Genomic DNA, 15,781 nt, shown 5'->3' with positions numbered 1-15,781 from the left:
CAAAAACGGATAAAGCGATTGCCCCCATAGCTTAGATTTATAGCTATTCTGTAGCGCCGGCAGCCAGTGCAGATCTCCGGCTTGGTCGAATCAATTTTCGTCTGGTTTTTTACTTCCCTCAACTGGGGTGACCCTCAAGAAAACAATAATGGGGTTAAAAATCGCCGGAGTTCTCCTTTAAAGGAGCGGACTAAGACAGACTTTCTGTTGCAGGTGAAGACCAGCTGCCACCCCGCTGGCACCCCAAACAGGGAGCACGTAGTGGCCATCCGTAGAACTGCACACACAGTGGAGGTGTCCAATCAGAATGGAGTGTCGGTCTCCTGTGATCTGTTGCTTGACGTGTGCAGCCTCACTCTTGATGGATGGTTGCATGGTAGGGAGAACAAGGAGTAGTTATTGATTTGCACCAAATGCAGCTCATCTAGTGGTCAGGGTTGTTTGACTCCTAGCAGAAAGGTACTGGGTTCGATCCCCATGTCCATACCTCTACCTGTATCCTTGAGTAAGATGCCTAACTCCTACATGCTCATTCATGACATGGTTCTGAATGATTTCAATAAAAGTGTCTGGTGAATGACTAAATAGTAATAATACCTTTACAGTTTATTACTATACAGTATTACTATATGACATGCACTGGGCTGGATCTCTATTCAGGTACATCTGTTGGCCTCATGGGAACCAATGATAACGAAGCAGGGAATGAATTCACGTTGCCCAACGAGTCTCAAGCTGCAAGCAGAGCATATTTCCTCCGCAGTTGGCAGGTAGGTTGGATAGTTTTGTATATAATTTATTTATGTGTATGTGTGTGGAATGGAAAAAGAATGGAATCGAAATTGAGATTAACCTTGTTTACTTAGCTGACTGAGTTGACCTCTGAAGCTGGAAACCTGTCAAACCTGTCAATCAGTTACTGATTGACAGAAATGCTTTATTGTCTGAGAAGAAATGATTGTCACTGTGGTCAACTCATATACTATGTGGTATAGGCATTTGGTACTTACATACTCAGTGATCTCTTTCTCAACCTCTCTTATTTTGTTAAAGTGTGTTTCTCCACAAGCATGTCAGGTGTCTATCTTCCACACTGGTTTATGTATCTGAACCCCGGTCTGGACCCCTTGGCCCCCCTGCCCCTCCAGGTCTCCTCTAACTGCAGCCGTGCTGCAGACCCTCTGGAGGAATGCTCTGGTGCCACCCTGCAGGGCCCGGCTGGCTGCCATGCCCTCTTCTCCTCGGCCCACTCCCCACTCAGCTCCTGCTTCAGGGTGGTGAGTCAAAGCTTCCGGTGCATTGGGTCAGGGTCTCTGTTGTCGAGGGGGAGGGGGATCCGTTGGTGTATGTGTGATCAATTGAACAGTAACACAGTTGAGCACATGAAGACACTGCTAATAGGAGCAATGCATTAAAAATAGCCAAACTTCTGGATAGGACATAAGGCACAAAAATCAATTACAGCGAGAAATACAGCTGGAAGCATGCTTATTAGTTTCAGAAAGCCTGCAATGCAATGTGACTGACTGTGAGAGAGAGATTATGAGATGAGTCCACCCCCCCAAGGTGAACCTTGATCTCATTGCTTTCAAAAGTCTGTGTGAAGATGTAAACAGTTTAACCATGTCCATGTTTAAATGGAGTTGTGAAGTAGCAGGGTTATGGTTTTATAATTTGCACTGGTGGTTGGATGTTACAATAAGCTTACCTTTCTTATTGGGCTATCTCCCTTCTGCTTTGCATGCGGTCTACCCTTTCATGTGATATAAGATACGGCAGACGTGCGTATAATTCAGTCCAGGGTGGTTCAAATATTTGAAGGATCATTTGCTGTGCGTTGCAGTGGTTTGATGTTAATCTAACGTCCCACCCCACCAAGGGCACCCTTGGTCTTTTTTTCTGTTTCTTCTCTTTTTATATATGTGACCTCGACCAATTCTTTATTTGTTTCAAGAGACTCTTGGAACTGTCAAATAAATAACTTGATTACAAGTTACTCATAAATTCTAGACTCAGTTACGGTGTAAAGACACACCAACCAGGGCAGAACGTACGCTCAAGTCAGTAGTCGGTCAGGTGTGTTCTTCACACTTTTTGACCACATCGAGGACAGGGGAGCCAACTGATCAGTCCGACTGCCTTTTCTGCCGATGATTGGCAGTCGGATTGGTGTGTCAGGGCCTTAAGACTCTCCACTGAATGTGATTGGACTGGACAACCTACAAACTGTAGGCTGTCCAGTCCAGTGGAACCCCTGTAGATAAGAACCCTAAACAACCTGCTCCTTAATGATATACACTGGGAATGGCGTTGGATAAAAGCACAAAAACGACTTAATAGTGGGTATTAGAATTCTCTCAATATTCTTCATGGAGTGTTCAAATTCAAGCTCAACTTGATTGTCACATGTATTCAAAACACATGAAATACTGTCTTTAATAGTGTTTTGGGGCTTGGGGTGTAAAGATAATTAAGTTGTGCTTGTTCCGTTCAAATTTATTGTCCTCTTTACAGTCCTTCATAGCGCCTTTATAATAATACAATAATAATAATACATTTTATTTAGAAGGCGCCTTTCTTGGCACTCAAGGACACCGTACAAGAGTACACAAAAGCAATAAAATATACAATAAAAAGGAACACTTAGAGTTGGTTGGACAGCAGTTGGCGTCAGGTGGAATAAGCAGTTTGAAACAGATGTGTTTTGAGTTGTGACTTGAACTCGGGGAATGAATCAATGTTCCTGAGTTGGGGTGGTAGTGAATTCCACAGACGAGGAGCAGAGCGGCTGAATGCTCTGCTCCCCATGGTAGTGAGACGGGCGGAGGGGACAGACAGGTGTATGGAGGAAGAGGATCTGAGGGAGCGGGAGGGAGTGGGGACATGGAGGAGATCAGACAGATAAGGGGGGGCGAGGTTGTGGATGGCCTTGAATGCTACCAGGAGGACTTTGAACTGAATACGGAACTGAACCGGGAGCCAGTGGAGTTGTTGGAGGACAGGAGTGATGTGGTGGATGGAGGGGGATCGTGTAATGATGCGGGCAGCTGAATTCTGGACCAGTTGAAGTTTATGGAGCGATTTCAGGGGGAGGCCGAAGAGGAGAGAGTTACAGTAGTCCAGACGGGAAGTGACAAGGCTGTGGACTAGGATGGCGGCAGTGTGGGGGGTAAGGGAGGGGCAGAGGCGGTTGATGGTTCGTAGGTGGAAGTAGGCAGACCGGGTGATGTTATTGATGTGGGATTGAAAGGATAGTGTGCTGTCAAGGATGACACCCAGACTCTTAACCTGGGGGAGGGTGAAACGGAGGAGTTGTCAATGGTGAGGGAAAAGCTGCCGGTTTTGGATAGGGTGGATTTTGTGCCAATGAGGAGAACCTCTGTTTTGTTGCTGTTTAATTTTAGGAAGTTTAATGTGAACCAGGTTTTTATTTCAGAGATGCAATCAGTGAGGGAGGTGGGTGGAAGAGAGGACAAGGGTTTAGTGGTGAGGTAGAGCTGGGTGTCATCAGCATAGCAGTGGAATTGAATGTTGAATTTGCGGAAGATATTGCCGAGGGGGAGGAGGTAGATGATGAAAAGGAGGGGCCCCAGGTCAGAACCCTGGGGCACGCCTGAGGTGACAGAGGAGGGGATGGATCGAAGGGACTTAAGTTGAATGAACTGAGTGCGGCCAGAGAAGTAGGATGTGAACCAGTCTAGGGGAGTGTGGGTGATGCCGATGGAAGGTAGCCTATTGAGGAGGGTGGTGTGACAGATGGTATCGAAGGCTGCACTCAGGTCAAGGAGGATGAGGATGGTGAGGAGTCCAGAATCAGATGCCATAAGAAGGCCATTGGTGATTTTGATGAGTGCTGTTTCGGTGCTATGGAGTGGGCGGAAACCGGACTGGAACTGTTCATACAGGTTATTGTGGGATAGGTGGGAATGGAGTTGAGCGGCGACTCTTTTTTCTAGGATTTTGGAGATGAAGGGTAAGTTGGAGATGGGACGGAGGTTGTTGAAGTCGGAGGGATCAGCACCAGTTTTTTTCAGGATTGGGGTAATGGCAGCAGTTTTGAGGGATGTAGGGACAGTTCCAGTGGTGAGAGAGGAGTGGATGATGGCAGTAATAAGGGGGACCAGAGAGGGCAGGCAGGATTTAACAAGCTGTGTGGGGAGGGGGTCCAATTGACTGTGATTTCTGAGAGAGTGGGGAGCTGAAAGGAGGAGCGTGAGTGTGTGGGTGGGGGAAGGTCGGCTGAGATGCTAAGGTGAGGGATTGGTCCAAGGTTCTGGTAGATGTTCTTGATTTTTTCGGTGAAAAAGGACATAATAGAGTTGCAGAAGGTGGTTGTGTATAAGTGAGGGGGGAGAGAGTCCTGGGGTTTGGTGATATTGTTGAGTAGGGAGAATAGTGACTTGGAATTTCCTTTGTTGGCAGTGATTATACTGGAGTAGTAGTGGGTTTTAGTGCTGGCAATGGAGTCCTTATAATGTATGATGTGGTTATTGTACATATCTTTGTGAATAGTGAGACCAGTTTTTTTATGGAGTCGTTCAAATTGCCGACCTTTGGCTTTCATAAGACGAAGATCGGGGTGAACCAAGGGGCGGCGACGGTGAAAGAAACATATGTTTTTTAACGGCGCAAGGGAATTGAGAATATTATGAAGTCCGGTGTTATAATGAGAGACCAGATCATCAGGGGTGGATAGGTTGTGGATGTCAGAGGATGTGGAGAGGCAGAATGAGTGGATACTTGAAGTGAGAGTGGCAGGGTTAATGCTTTTTATGTTCCGGAATGAAATGAGCCGTGGTGTTTTAGAGATGGAGAGAGTGAGTTTCACTGTAAATGAGAGAAGAAAGTGGTCAGTCATGGGGAGTTCATCAGCTGTAATATGAAGGGGTGTGACACCAGAGCAGCAGATTAAATCAAGAATGTGTCCTTTGGAGTGTGTGGGAATAGTTGTATGTTGCTGACATCCAAAACTATCCAGGCACGATGTGAAGTCCTTGGTGAGAAGCAGGTTGGTATTGTCCATGTGTATATTGAAATCACCCATCAATATTATGTTAGGAGAGAGAGAGGATATATGGGTGAGGAAAGCAGAAAAATCTATTAAAAAGTCACTATTCGGTTTAGGGGGACGGTAGACAGTAGCAATGATGGTTGGAGTGGGACCAGACAACTCACAGACGGTAGATTCGAACGAGCTGGAGACGAGCACAGACACCGGCGAGACTTTCCAACTCTCGCGATAGATTATCGCGATACCTCCTCCCCGGCCGGAGCCACGGGGTTGACAGGTGTAAACAAACCCACTAGGAGTGGAATCGTTCAGCTGGGAATAGTCCTCGGGCTGTTGCCACGTCTCGGTCAAGCAAAGAAAGTCCAGCTTACGGTCGGTGATGAGGTCCTGGATGAGATGGCCCTTGCCCGTCAGAAAGCGAATGTTGAGCAGAGCGAAGTTGAGAGCGTTGTCGCAGCTGGTGGTGGTGCTAGCCGACCGACCCAGGCGGGCCAGCACGCCGTGGTCGACAGCCCGGCTGGTGGAGCGTGGAGGGCGACGAGACCGGTGTCGAGAGCTGGACCAGATGGACTTTATTGCTGCTGAGCTGTTGTGGTGAAAACTCCGGCAGGACCCTCGGTGGATGTATCTCCGGCGAGGCTGGAAGGTGACGTCCGGGTGAAGGTGGAGAGCCTCGGGCGTAGGTCCAGGCAGGTGACAGCGCAGCTGGAGCAGGTCGGTGGCCGAGTATTGAAGCAGACCCGCGACTGGCGGGTGAGCGGGCAGTAGAAAGAGCCACAGACAGACGAGTAGGATGAATGTCCTACCGGACCTCATTGTGAACGAGGACTCGGGCAGCGTCGACGGCCAGAGAAAACTCAAGCCAGGACAGGACAGGTGAGCGGTAGTTGGGACAACCGCAGGCGATAGTGCCGGCAAATTGCCGGAGTATTCTTAATGAGGGCAATTGCACTGTCCGATTGGGTCATAAACCAAGTCATGAACGTTAAAAAGTTAAAAAGTCACCGGCGAGCAGCGGCAGCAGTCGTGCCAGCGTTCACTCGCTCGATGATATAGTCCTTTGTAGCGTTTTTACAGTCCTTTAATGGTGTCCTTACAGTACTTTGTAACAGTATTTAGTCCTGAACAGTCAGGTTGCCCAACCAACATGTGATATAGCTTGTCAGAACACTCTCAATGGTACAGCAATAAAAGTTCACCAGAGCCTTGGTACTCATATCAAAACTCTTGAGAAAGCTCCAGAAAGTACTGTCTCTGCTGATCCTTCTTGAGGATGAAATTAGTGTTGAAAGGCCATGTGTCTGAGATGTATGTACCAAGAAATTTAAGTCCATCAAAATTTCAAGAGATGGACGCATTGATGGAAATAGGAATGTGATATTTTCTGATTTGAACAATGATTTATTTTCTAAAGCCGTTTTCACATATGTCCTCCGTCTTTTCTCAGCATTTGTAGATCAGGAGGTTGGACCGTGATGATCATTCACACCGATATGCGGACATCGGTGTCGCTCAGTCATCAGTAGAATCAGAGATAAGACGTAGGCCGGGTCTTGATTGTTTTGGTTTGACCGCAGACAGCACGGAGGCAGAACGGGCAGAACTCATTGCGATCATCTTAAATGTTGCTGCAGTGATGCATCCTATATTCCGTTGCATCCACATCATCCGCATCGATCGATGAAAGATTGGAGCATGAGTTAGAGGCAAATTTTGTGTGGAAGGACGGGACCCTATAATGTTCAGCTAACTGTTGTCAATAATAATTGTTACGAGAGTTAGCGCATGTGTGTGCATGAGAATGGCAGTGTGTGTGTGAGTGAGTGAGTGAACGAGCGAGGAGAGCGAGCGGTAGCGTGTGTCAGTTTAGTGAAGTAATGAACAAGTCTGGTTGTGTCTGTTCAAACGTGTAGGCCCTACTGTAAAGTTAGTGAAACTAAGAATAAAGTACACAGCCTGTCAATAATCGGTGGCCGCTTCATTCCGACCATATTCCGACCTATAAGCAGACCCACTGCCGGTCAAAGTGAATGGTGATACCCCCGAGAGAACATCGGAGCTGGAGGGAACGTCTCCCCTGTGTTCCTCGACTACGGTCTGGGAGGTTCTACTGCTCATTCACATGTATGATAATTAACATTTCCGCCGGCTAAAATACTACCTCAGGGGTAGTCTTTTTTCAGGAGGTCCAACGTCAGGATATGTCATTCACATATACGGCACGTCGGGAGAATAGCGGGAGAATAGACGGTTGTACGTCCATATGTGAAAGCAGCTTAAGTAAGTCAATTCAACCATGAAGATAAAACACAAATAAACAACTGGATTATTGGACTTACAACTCTGGAGGTCCAGGGGGACAATACAAGTGTCCACACACACACATACACACATACATACACACACACACACAGAACACCCAGCAGTTGAATGGATGGTTCAATAGTTCACCCCACCCTTAAGACCCCGGCCAATCATTAATTTTGGTTCATCATCCCCTTGAATAATGACCTGCTATTCTCTGTGACCCCCCCAGGTGGACCCGGGCCAGTTCCTCTCTGTGTGTAGAAGGAGCCCCTGCCCCTCAGCCCGGAGGCTGGGGATGACCTCCCCCTGTAGGTTGGCGGCTGCGTTCGTCCATCTCTGCCAACAGAACCACGTCCCCATGGACCTCCCGCTGCACTGTCGTGAGTACTGTGGTCTTGCTGGTATTTTTCTCTTCACACCAGCAATTTGTTTCCCTAGACGGGAAAGTGATGATCCGTTTCTTCTTCTTACGTTTAAGAAAAAAAGTAGGTGACAAATAGAATACAAATAATGAATAAAATATCAATTAAAACAATTAACCCTATATAGATTAACAAATCTGTAAAAAATACAATTTAAATACCTATATGATATTGTCCTTTAAGGAGACAGCAGTTGAATGGCAGTAGTCTTTCTTAATGACTACATAGTCATTTAGTTTTCTTCTCTTCTTGGTTCTGTTGCAGTGCATCCATGAAGGGGAGGGGTCTTGGTCTGGAGATCACCTCTACAGCGGCTGACGCCATGGTCTCTCTCTCTCTCTCTCTCTCTCTCTCTCTCTCTCTCTCTCTCTCTCTCTCTCTCTCTCTCTCTCTCTCTCTCTCTCTCTCTCTCTCTCTCTCTCTCTCTCTCTCGTATACCACTCCTTCCTCATAACCATAGCTATGCACATTTGGGAATTTGGGATTTGATTCTCCTGTGTTTGTGTAACAGTAACAGATTGTATTTTCCCATTAGTTGTGTTCAGTTGAGTGTTTTAACTAATGTGTCAATGCATAGAATGTGACCAACAATTTGAAGCAAAAAGTTTCTGTAACACAGATCATTGATGGTTATTTGTCATTGTCTTTCCATCTGGGAATACAGAAAGTGCATTTTTTTAGAGGAATAATTTAGACAAAAACAATTTGACATTGTTATAAAACATCTGATGTGAACACACCCTAGGATCTATTTGAACTTTTTGTGTATTATTTTACCTTGCTGCGGCTAAAATACATTTCTGTAGCTGGTTCTATGCAGGGCCGGCCCTGACTATTTTGGTGGCCAATGCAAGATTGTTGATGGTGCCCCTTGCATCGCACACAAGAGCATTCTGTAGGAGTGCAATCTGAATGAGACAGAAGGGCATTCTGGGTGAGACTGATATCGGTGGGATTCAAACAAAGTGAATCCCCCTAATATGGGGGAAAGTTTGAGCATCTAGCACACTCTAGCACAATTTCCTGCATTCTGGTGAATTTTTATGAAATGTGTTTATTTATGTAAAGGAAAACACAAACACAGATTGGTTCCTATGCCATGTCACAGCAAATTTCACCACCAATCATGTATTCCAACACCCAGAAACGGCATTGGTTTGTGGGAGATCTATTTTAGAAACCCCAAAAAAACACTAAATAAAAACTGTATTAAAGAAACAAGTGACGTAAAATTACTAATACAATATGAATAAAGTATATATGAATACATTATTAACAAAACCAGTGCATTCAGCAACCCTGAAAATATAACCTAATAGGCTATGTATGTAGTTAGTTTGATGTAGGCTCTTTTTTTTTATAGTACAAAAGTATTCAAATAGTATTAGTAAAGAATCCATCCATATCTTTATGGATGGACTGCGCCCCTAGCTATCGACTATACCGCCTATGCAGCAGGCCAGGCCCAATTCTACTTCACACAGAGACATTGCTGCAGAAGTTACAGTTAATCTGAGAATTTGTCTTCAAAACACTGAAGCATCAACCATAATTACCAGATACGGGTTGCATTCCCATATACAACACAGGGGTTCGGTCCCAGAATCACAGCACATACAAATTTTGCAATGTTCCTATTTCAAGAAATCAGTAATTCAGAAAGAGGATACACACATGTTTGCTGGGCCAGCAGCCTCATAAATCCAGAATGCATTCAGCTCTACATCTAGGGTCATAGACAAGGGCTCTGTACAGCCGCAGAGTCACAGTTAACCTGGCATATTTGGTCTGTTCTGGCAGTGAGGAGCCCATGGATGATGAATCAAGGTTTGCAAAATGTTCACCAAAATATTGGCTGCAACTCTGTGTAAGGATCCATTTTTCAGTTAGGGATGATTTGGTATTTGTTTTTACCAAAAGTCAAGGGTACAGAATCGAAATCCAGCACCAAAAGTCTGCTATTGAGTTTTCCAGAATGCACCACTTGCTAAGCTAAAGTAAGTGTAACCAGGCTAGCTATCCTAAGTCTCTAATTCCTTGGCCATCAATATTTGATCGTCCTCTCTAATTTACAGGATGTTGCCTATTCATGTTGGTTGGGGGTAAATCATTCTGGGGAGCATAGCACATCACACACTGGAGCACATCAGGGGAAACCTCACACAACAGCCAGTGACAAATTGCAAATAACAACCTAGTGCAAATTATAATATTACAGATATTGGAAAATAGGACCTTAAGTGTTTGATGCTGTATTTTAACTTCAAGTGTTTTTTTCTTCTTTGGTTGTACACTATCCTATTTTCAAAACATAATTTATGAATGTCAGAAGACCAGAACACTAAGCAAAGTCACTAAATGTCCAGATAATTGCTACTACAGGGTGAAACTATTAACTGTGTGGTTTATAGTTTGGAAAGGAACTGCGACAAATTGCAGGCAGACAAACATAATGGGGCAAATGTACTTTTAGGGCAGGTCTGCTGCTGATAATCTAAACCTTGGCCATGAATCTTTTCTAAGAGATGTGAGTCCATGGTTGTCGCTATCCTCTCGTACATGAAAGAAGATAACATACCTCAACGAGAAGGCTTTAACCAAATTCTTACTCTTCTATCTTATTCTTATTTTTTTTCAAACAATGTCCACATTGATTTTATGAGTTAAAAAAATATATTATAATGATGACGTTCCGTCTCAAGGTAGATGTTGCTATGGCAACAACAGTACACAAAGAAAAAGGTGCAGGAGTGTGTTTCTGTATTCTCTGTCGTGTTTAGATCTCCTGAGGTCTGCAATCGTTGAGATTCATGACATTCTGCCATTCATTTATGATGATCTTGGTTTTTGAATGTATTGCGTTGCTATGTAAGATAGAAGGATAAGGAGATATTTCTCAACTTGGACTGAGAGACAGAGAGGAAGCAGTGGTAAATTAATGTTGAATATATAACTATTTTAAGTCCCATCTGATAATCTCTCTTGAACCAGGGATGTAGGCCTATGAACACTGCATGTTCGTTGCTTGCAAATGCTAGAAAAGCATTACATTCTCAGCTAAACAGAAAAAGTCTTCTCTACTTTTGTAATAAGCAGCCTTTTAGATCAATTTTAATAGTAACCTGGAACAAGAGATCCAATCACATATCTGGCTGGTGTTTGGTCAGGTGTGGAACATCTGTGAGATCCAAATATAGAAGTGTTACCAAGGCCAAAGACCAGAGGAAGATAATGATACCAGTTGGACCTCTTTCAACCCAACCTTGTACACCACATCCGAGTGCATTTTTGTTAGGCCTGGGCAATAACACAATAAATTATCGTACTGTGATAGACTTTTGATCAATATCAATATAAAACAAGTTTAATATATCGATAAGAGACTGGACCACCGAATCTAGCAGCTGGGTTTCTTACACAAACACGGTTCCATACTTTGAGTGTTTTTCATTGTTGTATCAACATTGTAACATTATCAATAGTTATCAATATCAATCAATATGATGAAGTTATATCATGATATGTCTTTTAGCCATATCGCCCAGGCCTAATTTTCGTACGTGCAAATTAAAGAATGTACTTGTAAATATAAAACAACCCACTTGCCGATTGTGCTGTGCCTACACAAGCAACAAACAGCTGCCTTTGTGACGACTGGAGGACACAGATACTGGACCACTCAAGCTTGGCCACACTTGACAGAGTTTTCCACTCAGAGCAGATCACTTCAAACCTTGTTAAGGCCTTTACTGCACCTTTATTTTGCCAGAGGCCAACCTCTAGCCTGGGTCTGGCCTCTATCTTCCACTTCTTCAGAAACCACAAACACACTCAAAGACATAAATAACCTTCAGAATATGTCAATGTTACATATTGTCCTTCTATAATCCATCCAGTCTCGTGGAAATGGAGTCCTGTCTGAGATGGGAAATCCTGGCTCCTTATCCTCTTCATAAACCTCAAAGAAACCCCATTTTGGGATTGCTAAAAAACAGCTGGTCTTGACTTGACATTTTAGATTTGTAGGCAGCCAATGAACAGCTGGACTGGACTAAGACCAGACACACCCACACACACGCACGCACACACACACACACGCACACACGCGCAGTCGTGCACGCACACACGCACGCACGCACAACATATTTATGCATAATCACGATAATACATACAATATTCTGAATATATCTTTTATATCATAAAAACAAATACATTTGTAAGGAGATAACTAATAGCTGCTGGAAAGAAGGTAATGAAACATTAAAAAAAAGCATGCAATGCCAGCAACACCAACATATGGGTTCAAGCAAATCAGGTATGACTGTAGACATGGGAATGGACTGACAAAGAATGTCAGCAGTATTACTGAGCGATGTTTGTACCCCTTGGGCCCCGACTCCATGAGAGTATGTTCTTCTCTTTGAAATCCCAGACTCCAATTCCTTAAACCACAGGTCACAGGTTTGCAAAACTCCCATAATAATGAAAACAAGATCCGGATGGCATGAGGGCAGATGGGCAATCAGCCCCTATATTACATTCGTACAGCTCAGTAGTCTTTCAGAAGTTCTCTGTCGCATGTGTGTATGCAGAGATGAAAAACAAGACAAGAAGAGCGAGTAAAGTATGCTAATAAGTATTTATTTGAGATCAAATACCGTAGAAAAAAATAAAATATACTGAATAGATCTACATCATAACATGAAACAAACAAAATAATATATTTGTGTAGATTCGTATTTGTGTATTCATCACCAAGCCTACCCTGAGAGAAAGAAATGGAGTGCAGAGAACTTGACTTCACTGCAGGTTCAATGAGTACATTGCTTAAAGACAATGGGCTGTTTCGCTATTTTAGCATTTATTCCATTATATATTCTTCTTCATATTTGTCTTCATTTAGCTGGGGGGTGGGTAAAGGCAAACAGGTGAGAATCAGATTGTAACCATGGTAACTTAACTGATCTGGCTGTAAGCTTTGAGTCATTTTTTTTTTTACATTCCCGTAGAGAAGAGGTAGGCATACAGTCAGACAGCATTGTGCATGTGAGGGTTTAACACTCGTCGGTGACTGGGTTCACTGGTCTGTTGGTCTGCCTAGCTGTCTGTCTGTCTCTTTGTCACTCTGTATTTCGGTCTAGCTGTCTGCCTGTCAGTCTGTCAGTCAGCTGGTCTAGCTGTCTCTCTATCTGTCTGTTTGTTTGTTTATCTAGCTGTCTCTCTATCTGTCTGTTTGTTTGTTTATCTAGCTGTCTCTCTATCTGTCTGTTTGTTTGTTTATCTAGCTGTCTCTCTATCTGTCTGTTTGTTTATCTAGCTGTCTCTCTATCTGTCTGTCTGTTTATTTATCTAGCTGTCTCTCTATCTGTCTGTTTGTTTATCTAGCTGTCTCTCTATCTGTCTGTCTGTTTATTTATCTAGCTGTCTATCAGTCTGTCTTTCTGTCTAGCTGTCAGTCAGTGTATGTAATTCAACGTTGGTCAGTGTATTTTTTTCTTTTTATTTTCCTTTAACACCAGACGTATGTACTGCATGCCTATCAATGTGTGGTTTTGCACTTAGACATTAGTCAAATATATGTGTGTGTGTGTGTGTGTGTGTGTGTGTGTGTGTGTGTGTGAGGCCTCTCAGGTCTTGCGGCTGCACTGCTCGCTCATCCTCCAGCAGTGACAGATGGTGTTGAAGAGGCGACAGCGGCAGGAGGCGCAGGGGTCGCAGCAGGGGAGGTAGGCCAAGCAGTTCTCCATCAGACGGCTGCAGCGACGCACTGGCATCACGCTACCTGCCTTGTGCTTCTACTCACACACACACACACATACACACACATACACACACACACACACACATACACACACACACATACACACACATACACACACATACACACACACACACACACACACACACACACACAGGCCCGTATTAACACAATGTGGTGCCCTATACCCCAACTGTTCCCCCCCCCCCTGCTTAATTAGTTGGCGGTGAGGGGGGGGGGGGGGGGGGTTGCTGGCGGAGTTGTTGAGGGGGGGGTTGGCGGGGTATTATATTATTATTATTGTTATTTTTGTGTTATTGATATTCAAAATCGGGTAATGTATGGTCTTTCTACATTTTCAGGTGAATAATATAAAAAAATTACGATTATTTTTTTTAAAGCTTGTTGGTGCGTGTGGTGCCCCCCCATTGGTTGGTGCCCCTGGGCATTGGCCCAAGTGCCCTTATGGATAATCCGGCCCTGCACACACACACACACACACACACACACACACACACACACACACACACAGATTGCAAGGTTACAAGTACATGTGATTATACACACACACACGTGTGTGTGTGTGTGTGTGTGTGTGTGTGTGTGTGTGTGTGTGTGTGTGTGTGTGTGTGTGTGTGTGTGTGTGTGTGTGTGTGTGTGTGTGTGTGTGTGTGTGTGTGTGTGTGTGTGTGTGCGCGTGCGTGCGTGCGTGTGTGTGTGTGTGAAGAACCATTATAGGAACAATTATAGGAACAATTATACACACATACATATGTATGTGTGTGTGTGTTTACACAGTATGCATGCATGTATGCATTCATGCAGGTCTTTTTAAAAGGGGGTCTTACTGGCAGAGGATTTCCTTGGCCAATTGGGATCCTTCGTCGGGCAAACAGTCTCTGCTTCCCATGGCTCAAGTCTAGGAGGATCGATGATAGCAATATTCAATATTGTTTTCACAATGGTTTTTTTCAAAAGGTAAATATTTATTTTGATGGGGATAGATGCAGGGATAGATGCAGATAGGAGGAGAAGTGTGAAGGTATGTACATTCACAAATAGCTATGGATTTTCAGGAGACTTTTTTGGGGAAAGAAAAAAGTAGAAGCATAGAACACTTGACTGATGTCCTTCACTCTGATATTCTCCGCTAATTCTCCGCGGATTTGGCAGATTTTATGTTTTTTATATATTTGGTGTGTTTCCAGCAGTAATTATTAGAACTCAATCACTCATTCAGACAGACAGAATCAGGTTGAGCTAGAGCAAACTAGTACTATATATATACTGCAGTGAAAAAGGAATCCCATTTTGTTAAGGAGTTTTGCAATAGATTCACATTAACTGCCCAAAAAACAGTAGCTAATTACAGCTTATAATTGAACGAGTAAGAGGCTTGTGTAGGGAAACTTAATCATTATACCAGATCTTACTATCGAAGGGTTTGGCTTGAAGCCTTTAAACCTCAAATGTCCCCCCCGCACAAAACAGGGGTAAGGGTTAGTAAGTTCTTCAATTAATTCCATATGATCTCAATTCAGGCCTGCATTTGACCAAACTTTTCACATCATCTGATGGAAAATATTCCAATTCTATTTATAGTCAACCATTTATTATATTGTATAATTTGACCCAAGAACAATCTGAGAAGTTGGATGAGGAGCACAAAAATAAGTAGCAGCATCATATCATCAATACTATGACTATGAGCGAAAACATTCTTTAATTCACAGCCAATTGACGATGTATATATATATATATATATATATATATATATATATATATATATATCCAACCTGCACAGATGTTTTAGCATGTCACAAGATCAAACATTATGGGATGTATTCTGATATCCGGTCCATGCTGTATCCAATCATAGTCTTGACAGATTATATAGGCTAACTAACGCACAATAACAATAGCTGATTTTAATTGATCAAACATCCAAATGGACAATAATCTGCACGCAAAAAAAACGATTAGGCCTATCAGAAATAGTTGTGTTTACTAAATAAAGTCTTCGGTGAAAATGTAGCTAAACTGAACAAACAGTAGGTGTTACCTGCATCATTCTCCTTCTTAGTCGTATTTTTCTTCATGTCCTCTGCCCAAGACAATGGAATGAATAAAAGGCAAATGAAGAGTAAGTATTTAGCCTTTTTAGTCCACATTGTGAGGAAATCTGTTGACGAGAGATGACAATAAACGTTTAACGGTTTATTCAACTTCACAGGTAGCGAGCTAGTAGGTATAATCCTTACATGTCTTTCCACTCGTTTCCCT

The 15,781-nt window shown here is 43.5% G+C and overlaps 2 protein-coding genes across 2 annotated transcripts in view; one reads left to right on the top strand and one right to left on the bottom strand.

The window, feature by feature from the left end:
• The window catches only part of LOC311360742 (uncharacterized protein), a gene marked incomplete at its 5' end in the record, with an annotated part of 76,431 nt that extends 68,303 nt beyond the window's left edge, over nt 1-8,128 (top strand). Inside the window, 5 exons of the mRNA XM_084480832.1 lie at nt 214-376; nt 661-770; nt 1,149-1,277; nt 7,548-7,698; nt 8,005-8,128. Of these exons, the coding sequence (XP_084336958.1) occupies nt 214-376; nt 661-770; nt 1,149-1,277; nt 7,548-7,698; nt 8,005-8,015 (564 nt within the window). The 3' untranslated portion in view covers nt 8,016-8,128. The remainder of the gene's footprint in view (nt 1-213; nt 377-660; nt 771-1,148; nt 1,278-7,547; nt 7,699-8,004) is intronic.
• Nucleotides 8,129-12,474: 4,346 nt separating this feature from the next.
• On the bottom strand, nt 12,475-15,781 carry asip2b (agouti signaling protein, nonagouti homolog (mouse) 2b). Its single transcript, XM_084480528.1, has 4 exons — nt 15,760-15,781; nt 15,561-15,680; nt 14,347-14,417; nt 12,475-13,535 (listed from the first exon to the last, which is right to left on the bottom strand). The coding sequence occupies exons 2-4, from the start codon at nt 15,667-15,669 to the stop codon at nt 13,368-13,370; spliced, it is 348 nt and encodes a 115-aa protein (XP_084336654.1). The 5' UTR covers nt 15,670-15,680; nt 15,760-15,781; the 3' UTR covers nt 12,475-13,367.

The sequence above is a fragment of the Micromesistius poutassou genome, assembly GCF_964030765.1.
Source record: "Micromesistius poutassou genome assembly, chromosome: 16".
Classification (NCBI taxonomy): Eukaryota; Metazoa; Chordata; class Actinopteri; order Gadiformes; family Gadidae; genus Micromesistius; species Micromesistius poutassou.
The sequence above is the reverse complement of the archived record's forward strand: the minus strand, read 5'-3'. Positions and strand labels throughout refer to the sequence as shown.